The following is a 15,474-nucleotide window of genomic DNA, read 5'->3' as shown; positions in this document are numbered from 1 at the left end:
CAAAAAGTATTTCTTACTCCTCTTTGTGTGTGGACACTGTAGGTCTGATATCTTTGCTATCGAAGTCTCCCTTATTCTCCATCACCATGTTTATGTTCTCCTTTATCCGGATCATAGTTTTTCCCCCAAACATTGGCAGTATGTGAAGGGAACATAACCTTCACTCCTATTTTCTTCCCCTCCATCTCTCATTTGTATTCCAGATTTGATCCAGATCATCTTCTTTGTCCATTATGGGCTCTTCATTGTTATATCACCCTCACATTTTCCTTCTATTTTTCTTGTTTCCATCTTTTTATACACTGGAATTCCTCCTCTACTCATGATCTTTCTCCTCTCACCCCTACGGGATGGATTTACCAGCTTATTCATCTCACTTATGCATCACTGTTTGAAATTCTTGTCATATTTTCCTTGTTTCCTCCCACCAGATCTGTCATCTTACATTTTCCCTGGCTGCCACTTCCATCATACATTGGAAGAGATTGTGCAGGCTGGCATGTAGAATACATCTCACACATTTATTGTTGACTAGCTGCATCATTTGACTATCTTCTCCTCATCTGTCCATCTCTTGCCACCTTTCACCATTATCCATACCTCATTTTGACTCTGAAAGGGTAAGTACTTACTTTTTGTTTCTTCTTTTTACAGTGGCCCTTTATCCTTTCCTAGATCTATCTCTGTGGTAGGTGGTGCCTGTCCAGGTGTACTTAAATATAAATCCACACCATATGGCCATACAGGTCTATAACACTCACTAAAAAGATGGGGTGTTCCATAAGACTGCTGGAGGTTTCCTTATGGTATCTTGCTTCATAAGTAAGGCCCGCACCAGACCATACCAACTCATGAACTACCGTGATTAAAGCAATGTCAGGATCACTGCCCATCTCATCTCTAGTTGAATAAATCGGTACCAGCTTGCTTTTCAAAATATGTTTTTCATGGTCACCCATTGCACTATCTTATGGTGCTGCATTCTCCAGACTCTCCACTCTGTTGTTACTCTCCCTATCCCAGTAGAGTATGGAAATCCTTGCCACTTGGGAGGTGGACCATGGAAGCTTCCTCCTAAGTGTGACCAATTCAGTAGGGGGATGGTGTTCTGTTGGTGTAGATGGGGAGTACCCAATGCTACCTGTTTTTGGAATTGGATGAATCCACCACATGCAGTTCACTCCTCCAGCTGGCTTTCCTCCATTCTTCTGCTATCTTGATGTTGATTTCTGGACAGTCTGGTGTTGGAACAACATAGGACCAGCCAACATAAGTCCTTACACATGTGGTTGGTAGAGACCATCCTTCTACCATGGAATGGACGAAAAATTCTTGAGACCACCTGGTTTTGGACTGGAGTTGACCCACCATGTTTGTATTTCCCCTTCCTACTATTATGCAGATGTCTGGTTTCTGGGTGGTGTGGTGCTAGTTGTGTACTGTGTCTGCACATGTGCCCTGGCTGGGTTGTTGGAATAGAAGTTATTTTTTCACTTCTGCTTCCTGGTTTGGAAGTGAAGATGGATGGGACCCTCATCCTACTGCAGACCAGAAGATAAATACCCAATGCCGCCTGTCTGGCATGCCCTAGCCAATCTACATCATCTTGCGTATTCAATTATAGGTTGGATGTGCATCTTTTCTGCCCAATTTAGTGACATGTATCTTGATAATGGGCAAAGAGTATAGCTGTTACGGATGGGGTACAGTCTCCCATGAGTGTGAACCTATTAGGGTGTCACACTACATGGTTTCTCTTCGGGGGCCTCCCAAAGAATGCTCATCTTGGTGACTTTTACACCGGTCCCTCCACTCTTTCAGTGTGGGCTTATAGCTATTATGTGAGAAGAGGTAAGGTATCATGTCAGAAGTTAACATTTTCTTATACTGAAAATGTATTTCAGATAGATACTTACTTACTTACTTCTGCTCACACTTCCCATCCATCTTCTCCACTTCTGGTGCATCTTTTTTGTCTAATCTCAAAATGATAAAGGTGCTCTACAGTATAGAGGAAGTCAACTGCAATAGGAGAGTGTGTTGCATTCTTATTGGTGGAGGGTTTTCACATGCTCATTTGCATGCTACAGTACAGCTATACCATGTGAATTCACATGGGAGCATCAAGGTTAGTAGTGAGCAGAAATTGTGCAAATAGAGGGAAACAGAAGTCAAGAAAAACTATTGTATGAAAGGAGGTAAGTTACTATCAGAAATACATTTTCAGTGTGGGAAAATGTTGACTTTCTAATAAAACCAAAAGGTGATAGAAAATTACAAATATGAATTAGCTCAGTGGCCAAATATTTCAAACTGGTGTACCTGTAGATGTGGTTGAAACATTGTCTTTGTAAGTATGGTGTGAATTTCTAATGAATTTAAAACACTTGTAAAATTCAAATATACAAATAAACTTGGGAAATAAAATTTTCTTTTTCTGTTCTGTACTACTTTTGTAAATATGAAAGTTTGACTTTTATATTTAATTTTATATTCATAATTGAATGCACTTGAGTTTTTATTATTATTATTATTTATGTTTTTTAATGAAAAAGTAAAAAATGAGTCCAATTATTGATGCATATATTTTCTAAAAGTTGTAGTGTCTTTTTTTTTCCAAGAAAACTTGATGTCAGTTTTCAGTTTGTTTGGTTTTTATATTACATATTGTATGTAATTTTATTTTGTCAAATATTATTTTCTGTTAAAATTAGTGAACATATACTTTTAATGTATTTGGAGCTTTTATCAGTGCATTAGTAGTGAAAACATTTTCTTTTTATAAGTTCACCTTATATGAGCTGTACATATTCTAAATAAATTACGCACTATCAAAATGGATATATCCAAAATAGTCATTATGTTCAAGGATCAATTGGCTATAAAAATATGTTCAGTTAAAAAAAATGTCAAGCTGTTGCATATGTGATAATATTTTAATTACATAACTTAACTTGCTACTTTATTTTAATTACTTAGCTAAAAGTACATAACTTGCATATTAATGACATCATAAAAATTTTTTATCCATTAAACTAAGGATGGAGGATGTTCCTGTCCTGGTGATGTGGCGAAAGCTTTTGGTGCTGGGGCTGACTTTGTCATGATTGGAGGAATGTTTGCTGGACATGATCAATCAGGTGGAGATATCACAGAGAAGAATGGAAGAAAAGTAAAATCATTCTATGGAATGAGTTCAGCTACAGCTATGAAAATGTATCATGGTGGAGTTGCTGAGTACAGGTGGGTCTACTAATTTAAATTTCAAAATGTAGTCTGTGTGGGGGTCCCCTTACAGTGGCTTAGTGGTAAGTCTGCAGGTTTACAATGCTAAAAATCAGGGTTTGATACCTGCAGTGGTTAGAGCACAGATAGCCAATTGTGCAGCTTTGTTGTTAACAACAACCAAACCAATCTGTGTGTGTGTGTGTGTGTAGTGACAAAGTCTTGCATTGGAAATATTTCTAGTAATGTTATAGTATTTGTTATTGAAGTGTCATTCTACTTTGACGAAAACTTGAATTATTGTCATTATATCCTGACTAACTAATATGATAGTAGTGTGATGCTGAGACTAATTTCAAAGAATGTTCAACTTTACTGTTCTCACTTGATAAAATATGAGTATGATAGCACTGTTGTGTAGACTACAAATGAACTTGTGCTGACTTTATACCATACTTGCAGTGTTGCTGAATATAGTTAAATAAATATTATATTTTACTGTTTGTTTGATAGCTCAGTATGCTAAATACAAGATTTCACACTTCACTGTCTGTTTTATAGCTTTCTACTCTGAATACAGGTGATTTGTGCTCTAAAGGTGTCACACTTCACTGTCCATCATAACTAATATAGTGGTTTGCAAAATACAATTTTTCACACTTTTCTGTTTGATAGCAAAGTATAGTGGAATTTTTGATAGGTTTAATTTATTTGTGTCAGACATATTTTGTATTCAATACTGACTGAATACCGTGGTTTGTTTGTTGCTGAATATGGGAGAAATTTATTGTTGATGTTCCAAACTAGGATGTCATTGTGAGATGAGTAATTAATTATGTATAGGAGAACTTAATAATGCAACTTAAAACAGTAGTCTTCTTGTGGTATGGACCATGTTGCAATTTTTCTGAATATATGTTAATTTAACTACAGAAGTTTCAGAGGCTAATCTACTCACGTGACATGCAAGTACGACAGTGGCAGAGTATTTTAATGTACTTTTATTTTAGCTAAAGAAGGTTCAAACTTTAATGTTTTTGTTTGGTATGTCGATACCACAATGACAGTGTATCTGAACGTACTTTTATTTTAGCTAAAGAAGGTTCAAACTTTAATGTTCTTTTATGGTATGTCGGTACCACAATGACAGTGTATCCGAATGTACTTTTATTTTAGCTAAAGAAGGTTCAAACTTTAATGTTCTTTTATGGTATGTCGGTACCACAATGACAGTGTATCCGAATGTACTTTTATTTTAACTAAAGAGGTTTCAAACTTTAAAGTCCTCATGTGAAGTGTAGGTACCAGAGTTCGATACCTATGGTGGGCACAGCACAGATAGCCCAATGTGTAGGATTGTGGTTAACTATAAACAAACAAATAAATGATATTTCAACTAAGACTGTGTGCTGTAACTCATCTATCCTGATGAGTTCTAGTATTGTCTAAAAGACTTCATCATTATCAGCAGACTAAGCATCAGTCCTTGCATGGTTTTATTGAATAATATGAACTATCAATATGTCCTTGACTTCATTTCATATGAATATGTGTCACAAGGAATATGTCCAGAAAAACTTTGTTGTATCCAGTTGCCTGAGGAGCTTTGGTTTCGAATGAAAGCTGGGTGTTATCAGCAATAGCATAAATAACTCAGTGTATTTGAAATACTATTTTATCCCTCTAACTATAAGACAGTAGCAAAGAGGGCTGTGATTACAATTATTATTAGTCTTATTATAATGTAAAGTTACATAAGTTACTAACTAATAGATCATGTTTTGCCAGCTTAGACATTATACACCATAAAGCTGTCAGGAATTTGATGTATATTTATTACATTTTTTGGCACAGACATAGAGCTTTCAGTCTTTTTGTGTGTGTAAAAATTTATTAAAGGTAACAGTAGACACAGTTATTAATCATTTCTTGGGATTTTTTATTACAAATGATTGTTCAGATGCAGTGCTGTCAGCCTGTGAAAGACTGCTAAATTTCAGTAACAGACCATAACGTTATAATGGCATTCTTGAATGTATATCATTGTCTGTATGCAGGTTTCTTAAATATTTAATTGTACAGTAAATGCATGTGAAATATTAGAACCTAAAGTTTCAATTTGTTGCTTGCATTTATAATCACATTTAAAATTTAGATACAGAAATGTCAATCATTTAATTGTTGACCATCATAAACAAGCTTTCTCAGTGATATGCAGAAAGATATTTTTATGTAATGTAACAGCTTTATTTAATACAAAGGTGGATGAAATAAAGAAAAATTATTAAATTTTATTCTTATATTTGTTAGTTACTGACTGTTATCCTCTGTTTTCTGATGTGCCAACTATAAGATTTTTATAAAATGTTTTAAACTTTGCTAATGGATAAGTAGACTTCTCATTTGAATTTCAGAGCTTCTGAAGGGAAGAGTGTTGAAGTTCCTTACAAGGGTGATGTAGAGCAAACTGTCTTGGATATCCTGGGTGGTTTAAGGTCTGCCTGTACTTACACAGGAGCTTCCAAACTTAAAGAACTTCCTAGACGTACTACCTTCATTAGGGTCACTCAGCAGTGGAATCAGACATTTCAGAATGAAGTTTCACAGTAGTTATTAGATTCAAGTGGAGTAAAATATCCTGCTAATTGTGAAGTAATATTGAAGTGCTGTGATGTGAAAGTCACCATTGCTCTCTCTTCACATTGATTCTCATACAGTTATTTTTTTTTTCATGGATAAAAACATTAATCTTGTTTCGTTTGACCTTCAACTAGTCACCAACCTTAGTTTGTTGATAGTTATGTTTTTTTTTCTTACTTTAATGTGTTGTTAGTTGCTGAGTTGTGTAATAGAGAAAGACTATAATCATCTGATTTTGTGATAGTTTAAGAAATAGTAGCATTTTGAAGTTTCTTGAAAAATGAGGAAGGAGTTCTTTTTTTTTCCAGTGGGAAATATATATTTTTGATTCTGCATGTCATGAAAAAAAGAAAAATTTTGAGAATGAGTTTGGAAAAGAAAATATGTAATTCTTGTCCTGACCACTTTGACTTTTCTCATGTAGCATTTTTATTTTTTCAACTAGCCTTCATGACCACTTATTGTACTGAAATTGTAATGTTTGTGTTTCAAATGCACTTATAACAATACTGATGTAACTTGAAAGTGAATACACAAATATTGCCAAAACTTGGACCCTTTGGAATTTTTTTTCTCTTTTTTTATTGTACTATTCCATCTACAATGATTATTTTAACATGCATTTCAATCATACCAGTTTACTTACAATTTGAATTTATCCAAGTCTTTATCAAGTTCTGTAGTAATAGAATGTGTTTCAAAGTACTGTGTTGTACAAACTTTCTGAATTTCATATTTATAAACTCAACAGTTTTTTTGTATTTGAGATGGAATATAAGAATTATGTAATTTGTTGAATTACATGAAGCTAAAAGAATATAGTTTATTATTGCCTTATACTGTAGTTTTCTAACTAATACTATTAGTGAATATTTTTGTTTTCATATGTATAGAAAATGAAATATTAACAGAAACTCCAGTTTCCATAATCATTGTTCTTTTTTAACAGATTTGAAGCAACAGTAAAACATTTGTATTTTATAAAGTATGTATTTTTCTACATGAAAGTATTCCCCTAAACTCTGTCACTGTGATTACAGATTTGAGAAAGTATCAGAGCATTTAAAGATTCTGTTTTCATAGTCAGATAAAACAAGTTTGTTTTTTTCTGTATGAAGGTATTACTTGTTGATTTTATGTGCCAAATAAGAAGTTTTACACTTTGCTTATTATGGGATAAACATGTCTTGATCTTGGTATGGCACTACATATAAGAAATATCTCTTTATGTCAAATCTTTGGTACCCTAATCTAAGTTTGCATAATTTATAAGGTAGTATCATTAGTACATTTACTCAGTTCGGTATTGCCAGGTGGTTAGGGTGCTTGACTCACAATCCCCATCCCACCAAACATGTTTGCCCTTTCAGCTGTGGGGGCATTATAATATGATGGTCAATCCCACTATTCGTTGGTAAAAGAGTAGCCCAAGAGTTGGCTGTGGGTGGTGATGACAAGCTACCTTCCTTCTAGTCTTTCACTGCTAAATTAGGGATGGCTAGTGTATATAGCCCTCTTGTAGCTTTGCACGAAATTCAAACCAAACTAGTACTTTGCATATGAAAGTATCATTTAGCAGGACTCTATCCTGACATGCCTTAAGTACCCATTTACACTTTAATATATATAATTTAGCTAGGCCATCCTTGAAAGTAGTGATCTAGTCAATGTCATTATAGATTTTACTTCTTTTTCCATAAAAAAAGTAGTATTTCTAGTATACTGTGTGCTTTAGCAACATTTATCAGAACTTATCTGTAGTATCCTGTGAGACTTTGGAAGGTAGTATATCTACTGTCCATGAGTATTTCCACATCATTTATTATTCCATGTGTGTTTATTATATGTGCTGTTTTTTTTTAAATACATTTTTTCTATCTGTAGACTTGATCAAATCCATTTTACAAGCTTTGATACATTTATTTTGGACCAACATAATATTTTTTAAGAGTTGATCATAATGTATAGGATTTCATGTTCAGAAGATCACACGAAATATCCTGTTCCTCAAGTTGAAGTATATTCATTAATTTATTTTTTATGTAATACTAAATAAAAGGGTCTGAAATATTAATCCTGTACTGTAGTGTGAATATGATTCATAATATTTACATTCAGTTGATATACTAGCCTGTTTGGTAATGAAAAGAAACACTAGAATATTCCTTGTTTTTGTATTAGTGAATGTGCATGTGTTAAAGAAGTACATTACTTGAAATTTCCACTTAATCCAGCACAAAAATTTATTTTGACATGAAACAATTGGGTAATTTTAGGAAAACAAATTTTGCAAATGAAATCAAATCTTCACCTTGCATTTTGATTTTTCAATGTAGGTTAATGTAAACTGTTGTACTAACTTTATTAATATGACTTACTATAATTTCTACTTCAGGTTAGCTTTTTAATATTGTAGCTAATCAACAATGAACCATGCTTCACTCTTCTTCCCATTTTGAAGGAACAGGTAACTTGTCATAGGTCATGAAATATTTTGAGTACCTAATCTTAGTACTGATATTAATGTTAATTATTGGTTGAAGTTTGTAAGTGAACAACAGATGGAACCCATTAAAAAGTAATGTAATTACATTGATGTTAATTTGAATGTGCCTTGAAAGCTAAATCTGTGTAAATGTTGTTAGGCTTTGACCATAATGTGACATTATTCAAGTTTGCTTTGTGATGTGTATTGTTAACCTGGAAATAAAAAATCAAAACTTTTGTATTGTTAATTACTGATAAAATGAATGCAGTACTGACATTACCTGAACTTATCTTTTTGCTACATTAACATACCTTGATTATCCAAAAAGGAATGTGAACTGCAAGATGGCCTAATCATCACAGTAAAATATATAGGCTAGAGAATAAGTATAATATACATGTGTGTTTAGTTTAGTGCTTATTTATTTATTATATATACTAGTAAGATAAGGTGAATCAGGAATAATCAAATCAGTGGCAAATTCTTTGCAAGTAATTAAAACTAACTTACAAACTATTAATGAAAACATGAAATTGTTCTGCAACTTTTCCCTTCTGATCTAGTGTGATTGGTGGGAAAAGTTGATGTGAAGTCAAAATCTGTAGCTGCTAGACTTGGGTGTGTTCTATTGTATATATGTCCAGAGAAACTGCTAACTAAACCATTCTCACAGTAATTTCCTGTTCAAAATAAGCAGAGACTGAACAAGCATGTATTATACACTGATCAGGACCGGACTCGCATAATCATAATGTAAATTACTTATATAATCTTGCCTACAATGGCTGATCAAGCACTGAAATTAGAGAAAAAAATGTTTTTTATTTTTTAAGGTTTTCCAATCACATAAAAATGTCTTGTAATAAAAAGTGCCAGTTTCAGAAATGATGAGTTTAAAACATATGAAGGAGATAAGCTATAATTGTTAACTGAAACTGCTCTTTTGAAATGTTAAAAATAGATTATTGTATCTAATAAAAAAAAACTGCACCTGACAGCCAAAACATACAGAGAAAAAGTACAATGATCATTAGGTGAAAGCTGCCCAGTCCCTGACAAACAAGATGTCTATCTCAATATATTGAATATTATGCAGAGCTGGTCTTACAACTGATACTAGTTGAAAGTGATGTTTCTTATCTTTTATTACTGGTTTATGTATATTTGTGAGATTCTGAACTTTAACAAAAGTGTACTCCTTAGAAGATACCATCCATAAAGATGAATTGCAACTACATATTATATCAGTTGAAACTGTTGTCCTTCCCAGGATTCATAATCACTAAACTTAGAAAAATACCAACCACTCCAATTTTGGTGGAGTTGTTTCAGTTTTAACTTAAAATTATGCTATTATGATATCACCTTTAAAAAGTCTTTTTTTTTTTATATTTTGTGAATTTGATACAACAGAACCTGGTAAATTTGTCATGGGATGAAATGAAACAAGGACACAACACTGAAAATGTAATAATTTAAATATTTGTACTTCTGCAGCTGCACTCAAATGCTTTTATAACACTGAAAAATATGTCAGCCAATAAGAAATCATATTGATCGTTGGCCCATTCAGAGACATCCATATTAGTTTCCTCAGAAAGATGTTGAAAGTCATCTAGCCAACAATGTGTACCTGAACAAGGATGAAAAAAAAAAAAGAGTTCCATATGAAGATGCCACCCTCACAACAAAGAAATTAAAAAGGTATTGACATAAATCACAGGCAAGTTTACTTCTTCAATACTACTACATAATACAAAAATTACAATATAAAAAGAAATTCCATCCCAATCTGGAGCTGAAGTATCAGAACACAATCCTAACACTAAAATACCACAAAAATCAGGAATACAAAAACAATAAAAAATTGTATTATATCAGCTGAGCTATAACTATATAAACATAATTTTTTACATTGCAAAAATAGGGGGTTTAACCGAACCTCCGCCTGCATATGTGTGTGGATATTTATAAAGCTATTGGAAGACTGGGTCTGTTGGCTCAGTTATTGAAATACAGTTTCTCAACTAGTGCTCTTTTAACTAGTTTGGATAACCATGTCAAATGTTGGCTCAAGCGAAACTGTTAAGACCAATGAGAGCCTGATTCCATAACTCTGGAGAAATGTCATGATAAAGCTGGACATACTCCCAACTCTTGGGCTTCTCTTTTCTGGCTAAATAGTGGGATTTCACTGTCATTATTATAGTTCACTAGAGCCGGGCAATTATTCAAATTTGATAAGCATAAGACTCATTATTCACATTCAACTAATTGTTTTCTCACATAAGACTTGGATACTTGGAAAAATTGAAGACTAATAATTGGAAACACTAATATTAATTAGTTGATTAGTCCTAGCACTAATAAATTAAATTGAACAAACTTGAATTAATCAAAATAATGGGAAATCATAATGACAATATTTTGTTTACTGGATAGTTGGAATAATCTAAAACTGCAATAATCACACACACTAATTTCAATTAACCAATTATTTTACTTGAAAATAATCAAATGAGTTAAATGCCCATCCCAAGTGCACCCATAGTTTCAAAATATGTAGCATATTTTTGCAGTGATGGAACACCGTGAATCATAAGATTCACAACGCTGGCATCCTAATCACTAGGTTAGGCCCAACTTTTGATAACTGGAGATGTGTAAAAGTGAAATAAATCATCATTTCATATATTAACATTGAATAAAAATTATGGTCAGAAGTTGGATATTTTTCTATCATCACTTTAGTTTCTACTTTTAAGTAGTGCATTAATTATATCTTGGTGAACACACGGAAACATATATAATGCATAGTAATGAACTAACAAACAATCTATTATACTCTTATGGTGTATTCAATCTGTCCTATCTTATACACCATAAGGAAAAACAAAAGCTATTTGTATTTGATGCATATAATTTTGTTCTATTTTCACAAAAAAATAGCAAAAAGAAATTACCTTTATATGTAGTAATTAAGTCTGTGCTTAGTGAATATAGTTCTGTTCTATTCAGTGAGCCATTAAAAATGTCACTTATATGCTTAATTTGCACAGTTCTACTTTAACAGCCCTCAAATAAATGTAGTTGTGTTTCATGTACTTAGTAATATGCCATTTCATAAATTATCAAGAACCATTATCTGTGTTTGATATATACAGTTGGTTTGAGAAACCATCAGAAAAGTATTAATTGCATTTCATGTTTTATTCTATTTTATAAACTATTACAAAGTCTTTACAGGTTTTTGATGTATATGGTTGTGTTTTATTTAATGAAACATGAGAAAAGCATTATTGGTGTTTAGTGATTATAGTTTCATGCTAATTTAAAAATCATTAAACTGCAATTACTTTGTTTTTTTTTGTACATATTGGCTGCATTTACAGACAGAGCAGAAAAGATTCTATTTGTGGTTGATATGTACTAGCATAGGAATTTTACAAATCATCAACAAATCTATTGCTTTCAATCTCGTGCTTTCTACTTGATGAGCTTCGTCAGAAAAAAAATTGCTTATTTATTCAAGTTATTTCATACAGAGAAAATAACCACTTCTCAGAAAAAAAGAATAATGACAGGACTAAATTTATTTTGTAATTTTAATACATACTACAACTTCATATGGAGAAATAGGTTTATACAGGACTAAATCACTTCCTTTTCATAAGATACAATAACATCAGCCAACAATCATGTAAATTTCAAGTTCAAAGGGTATGGAACTACACTTTCCTAATGCGATCTAAATATGATTATTGAAAATATTAAAGTAAACTTTAATTTACATGGATTTCTTTATATGTAAGTAATATTAAAATGTTCTTGGATATACACGAATCCAATTTTTTAACAAAAGCAACTTTCTTAATGCAAAATTTTACACTAATACCTTGAAATTTTTGAACAGAAAGTGTTCACTATTTTATATCTCTAGGATTTGAGTGTTTTTACCAATGTTTTGCAGTGGTACATAAAGATCATGCAATGCAACTATAAAAAAAAGGAATTTTATTTGTATGTTTAACATCTACACCTCATTCTTTTTGTTATGGAAGGTAACACGTAAAAATTAATAATAATAGGTCAGTTACTATAGCCTCACTTCATTTAAGCTGTTACAAAATATTCCATGCTTGAACTGTCCTAGCACCTTCATAGGCTCAACAGTCAGAAGACTGGGAGATAATGTAAAAGAACACGCTAATTCTAGGTTTAAGGACAGCTCAAGCATTGTTTGACATGTGCTAGGTGAATGTGATGTGGTACAATCTCAAATAATCTGTAAAGCTGAAAATGAGATATGGGTAAAAAGAGATGCTTCTGATTCTTCAAAAGAAGCAAATATTAAACAATCAGCAAAATACTTCAATTTAGGTATTTATAATGATGCATGTGCTTCAAATTTTATTCTCACTAATATCTCATACTTCACATAACAAAAACTCGTATCCTTTGCAGCAAAGTTAAACAAATACAAAAACTATACAAAAAACCCTTAAATACTTAATTACTATACAAATAAGAATACATGTTTGATGTCTAGTTTTGTTTCATATAAATCATAGTGAAAACAACTGTTTCTTCCAGTAATTCCTTCAGAGGCAAGCATGATCATTTGGATAATAATAAGTATAATGTTGTTAAAATAGCAAGGTGGGAACAATGTTAGTTTTAAACTTTACATTAACTAAAATGTTTTCTGTTACAAGTTCGTTTATCTTTCCATGAAAAATAAAATAAAACTCTCTGGTGAAATGGATATATTTTCCAAGGTGATAAATTTTGCAAATCAGATGACTTTAATAAACTTAAACAAAAAGCATAAATATGCACACATCATGTTATTTATAATCTCTGAAGTATTCATCTCACCAATACTTCACTTAAATATCAAAGTTACAAATAAAATGTAGTTTAGAGCAATCACATGATCACATTAGGTACATATAAATATCCATGAAAGTCAGACTTATCAATCATAAAATAGGAATGTAATTATCAATTTTAGCCCTGTGATGCTGAGCCACACATTCTGAAATCCATACAATGTTTCGGCATTCCTGCTCCTTCAATTTGACATATGCATAAAAAACTCCAAAGTGGAATTGTTGGAGAAAAGCATTCACATTCAGTTTGACCTGAAATACACCAATATTATAGCAGCCTGATATTTACCTAGTTAAAACTGCTTTACACGTATTTCATATTGCTTTTAATTTAGTCAAAAGTAGTGTGCATTATTTACCTAATCAAAATTGTTATATGTCATTTTGTTTTTAATTACCTAATATTTACCTAGTCAAAACTATTTTTTTTTGTCAGTCTAGATTTTTAAGCTACACTTTAAACATACTTGCATTTATTTATACAGTCCAAACTGTTCTACAAGGTTTGATTTTATTTGTAGTAGAGATAAGAAAGTACTGAGACACAGTAGCCTCAACAGTCAAAAGATAAAATGATTTCATTTAATGAGTACTACTAAAAAGGAAATAAAAATTAACATTTAAGTAAATCACATGTTAGATGAACCTACAGTAAAAAAAAAATCAATAAAAAAATATTTCCATCCAAAATAAAAACAATTTCAACACAAGATACATTTTAGTTTGCATAACTATTTATTTCACTTCTAAATTTTAGCTTTATTTGGAGAAATTGAAAATACCTTAGTTATTACTTTAAACAATTTTTGTCCAAAGTAAGCTTAAAATCTTTCAACTTCAAAATGCAGATTTTTTTATTTTCATTTTATTGGCATCTGAAGTTTTTCTGTAACTGTTCTATGTTAAGTTTTCTAATGTTTACAGTTCTTTATTCTAATTCATTTGTAATAATAAGCCAGGCTGCAAATAATTCTTAACTTATTTCACACTGAATTAATTAACTGACTTCCCCTCAGCTTATATTTACCATATTCTTTCTACAACCACAATTCTATTCATACTTATTCAAAAAAAGAAAAATATCTTAATTTTTGTAAAGTAACAAGAATAACAAATGTGCTAAAATTTGAGAATACAATGAAATGGTTGAAATCTCTGTAAAGAAGAAAGAGTTAAGTGGTAGATAGATTGGGCTAAATTTCGTATGCCTAACTAATTTTTTGTTTAACCCTTTCACAACAGGCTCTGTATAAGATACAAGAGTTCATATGCATATTTGCATATGCTAAGTATTTATATTATAACTTTTAATGCTGTACGTGTATCTTCACAAACTTTCGTAGAATTTTGGTAATTATTCCAAGTCTTTTGTACCCAAAAAATCAGATCTTTAATGAAATATTTTTACTAAAGATTTGTTTGTGAAAATATCGAGTCTGTTTCATTACCAGTCGGAGTGCGAAGTGATTTTCATGTCATTATTAAAAACTATTCTTTGTTCCAAAAATCTCAAATATTTGTGTAATCTCTAAAACCTCCTAAATACATTTCAAACATTTGTTTTTAGTAAAACTTTATATTTTATCTGTTATTTTCTCTACCCTAACTATACAAGGTCTGTCAATTTAACCGGCCTTGTAAGTGAAGCGCGGTAGCAAGTAAAGTGCGTGAATCGTTCATTGTAAATTATAGCATGTGTTAAGGTGACTGTGGAAATTAAGTGTATTGCAAAGTTGAATTGAGAAAGAATAAACTAGTTTTATTTGAGAAAGGACTTGTATCACTGAAGTTCTTCGGAAAGAATTTTTACGAGTAATTAACAAACGAACAGAGACGTAACAATACATTTATATATATTTATTATATTGCCTTTCAGCCTTGCCTGGCTAATAATACAGAAGTTACAATGATGCAGCACACATGCACTCATGTTACCATAGTAAATAATATAAAACTGATCTTTAGTCTTCACAAAGTAACCTGTCTTGGCTGTGTTTTAGTGGACTAGTATTTTGTAAAATACAGTCACATTTCAATTATTATACATTATATATGTATATACATTATTACTATTTAGAAATAAGTTCTTTAACTTATTTTTCTTAAAATGTATAACAGTAAATGATAAAGTAAAGCAAACAATTATCTCTTCTTGTTACGACCTTTGTACTTGGTAGCTGCTTCTCGTAGCTTGCTAAGCCTTAAGAAATTTCACATGTGAAGGATGTG

The 15,474-nt window shown here is 31.7% G+C and overlaps 2 protein-coding genes across 6 annotated transcripts in view; one reads left to right on the top strand and one right to left on the bottom strand.

Annotated features, from left to right (window-relative positions):
* Positions 1 to 8,589, top strand: part of LOC106475134 (GMP reductase 2-like) — a 19,968-nt gene extending 11,379 nt beyond the window's left edge. For all 4 annotated transcript variants that reach the window (XM_022380358.1, XM_013935833.2, XM_022380351.1 and 1 more), the window contains 2 exons: positions 3,041 to 3,243; positions 5,640 to 8,589. In XM_022380358.1, coding sequence (XP_022236066.1) covers positions 3,041 to 3,243; positions 5,640 to 5,835 — 399 coding nt within the window. In that variant the 3' untranslated portion in view covers positions 5,836 to 8,589. The remainder of the gene's footprint in view (positions 1 to 3,040; positions 3,244 to 5,639) is intronic.
* Positions 8,590 to 11,926: 3,337 nt separating this feature from the next.
* The window catches only part of LOC106475123 (V-type proton ATPase subunit d-like), a 15,917-nt gene continuing 12,369 nt past the window's right edge, over positions 11,927 to 15,474 (bottom strand). The window contains exons 8-9 of one of the 2 annotated variants that reach the window (XR_002609199.1): positions 12,599 to 13,497; positions 11,927 to 12,497 (exon numbers count right to left, since the gene is read on the bottom strand). Coding sequence is in view for 1 of the 2 variants with exons in the window: in XM_013935825.2 (XP_013791279.1) it covers positions 13,336 to 13,497 (162 nt within the window). In the remaining variant the exon portion in view is untranslated. Of the gene's footprint in view, positions 13,498 to 15,474 lie in introns of both variants that reach the window. The other variant, XM_013935825.2, reaches the window with a different exon arrangement.

The sequence above is a fragment of the Limulus polyphemus genome, unplaced genomic scaffold (genome assembly GCF_000517525.1).
Source record: "Limulus polyphemus unplaced genomic scaffold, Limulus_polyphemus-2.1.2 Scaffold144, whole genome shotgun sequence".
Taxonomy (NCBI): Eukaryota; Metazoa; Arthropoda; class Merostomata; order Xiphosura; family Limulidae; genus Limulus; species Limulus polyphemus.
This window is presented reverse-complemented; position numbering and strand designations above follow the sequence as displayed.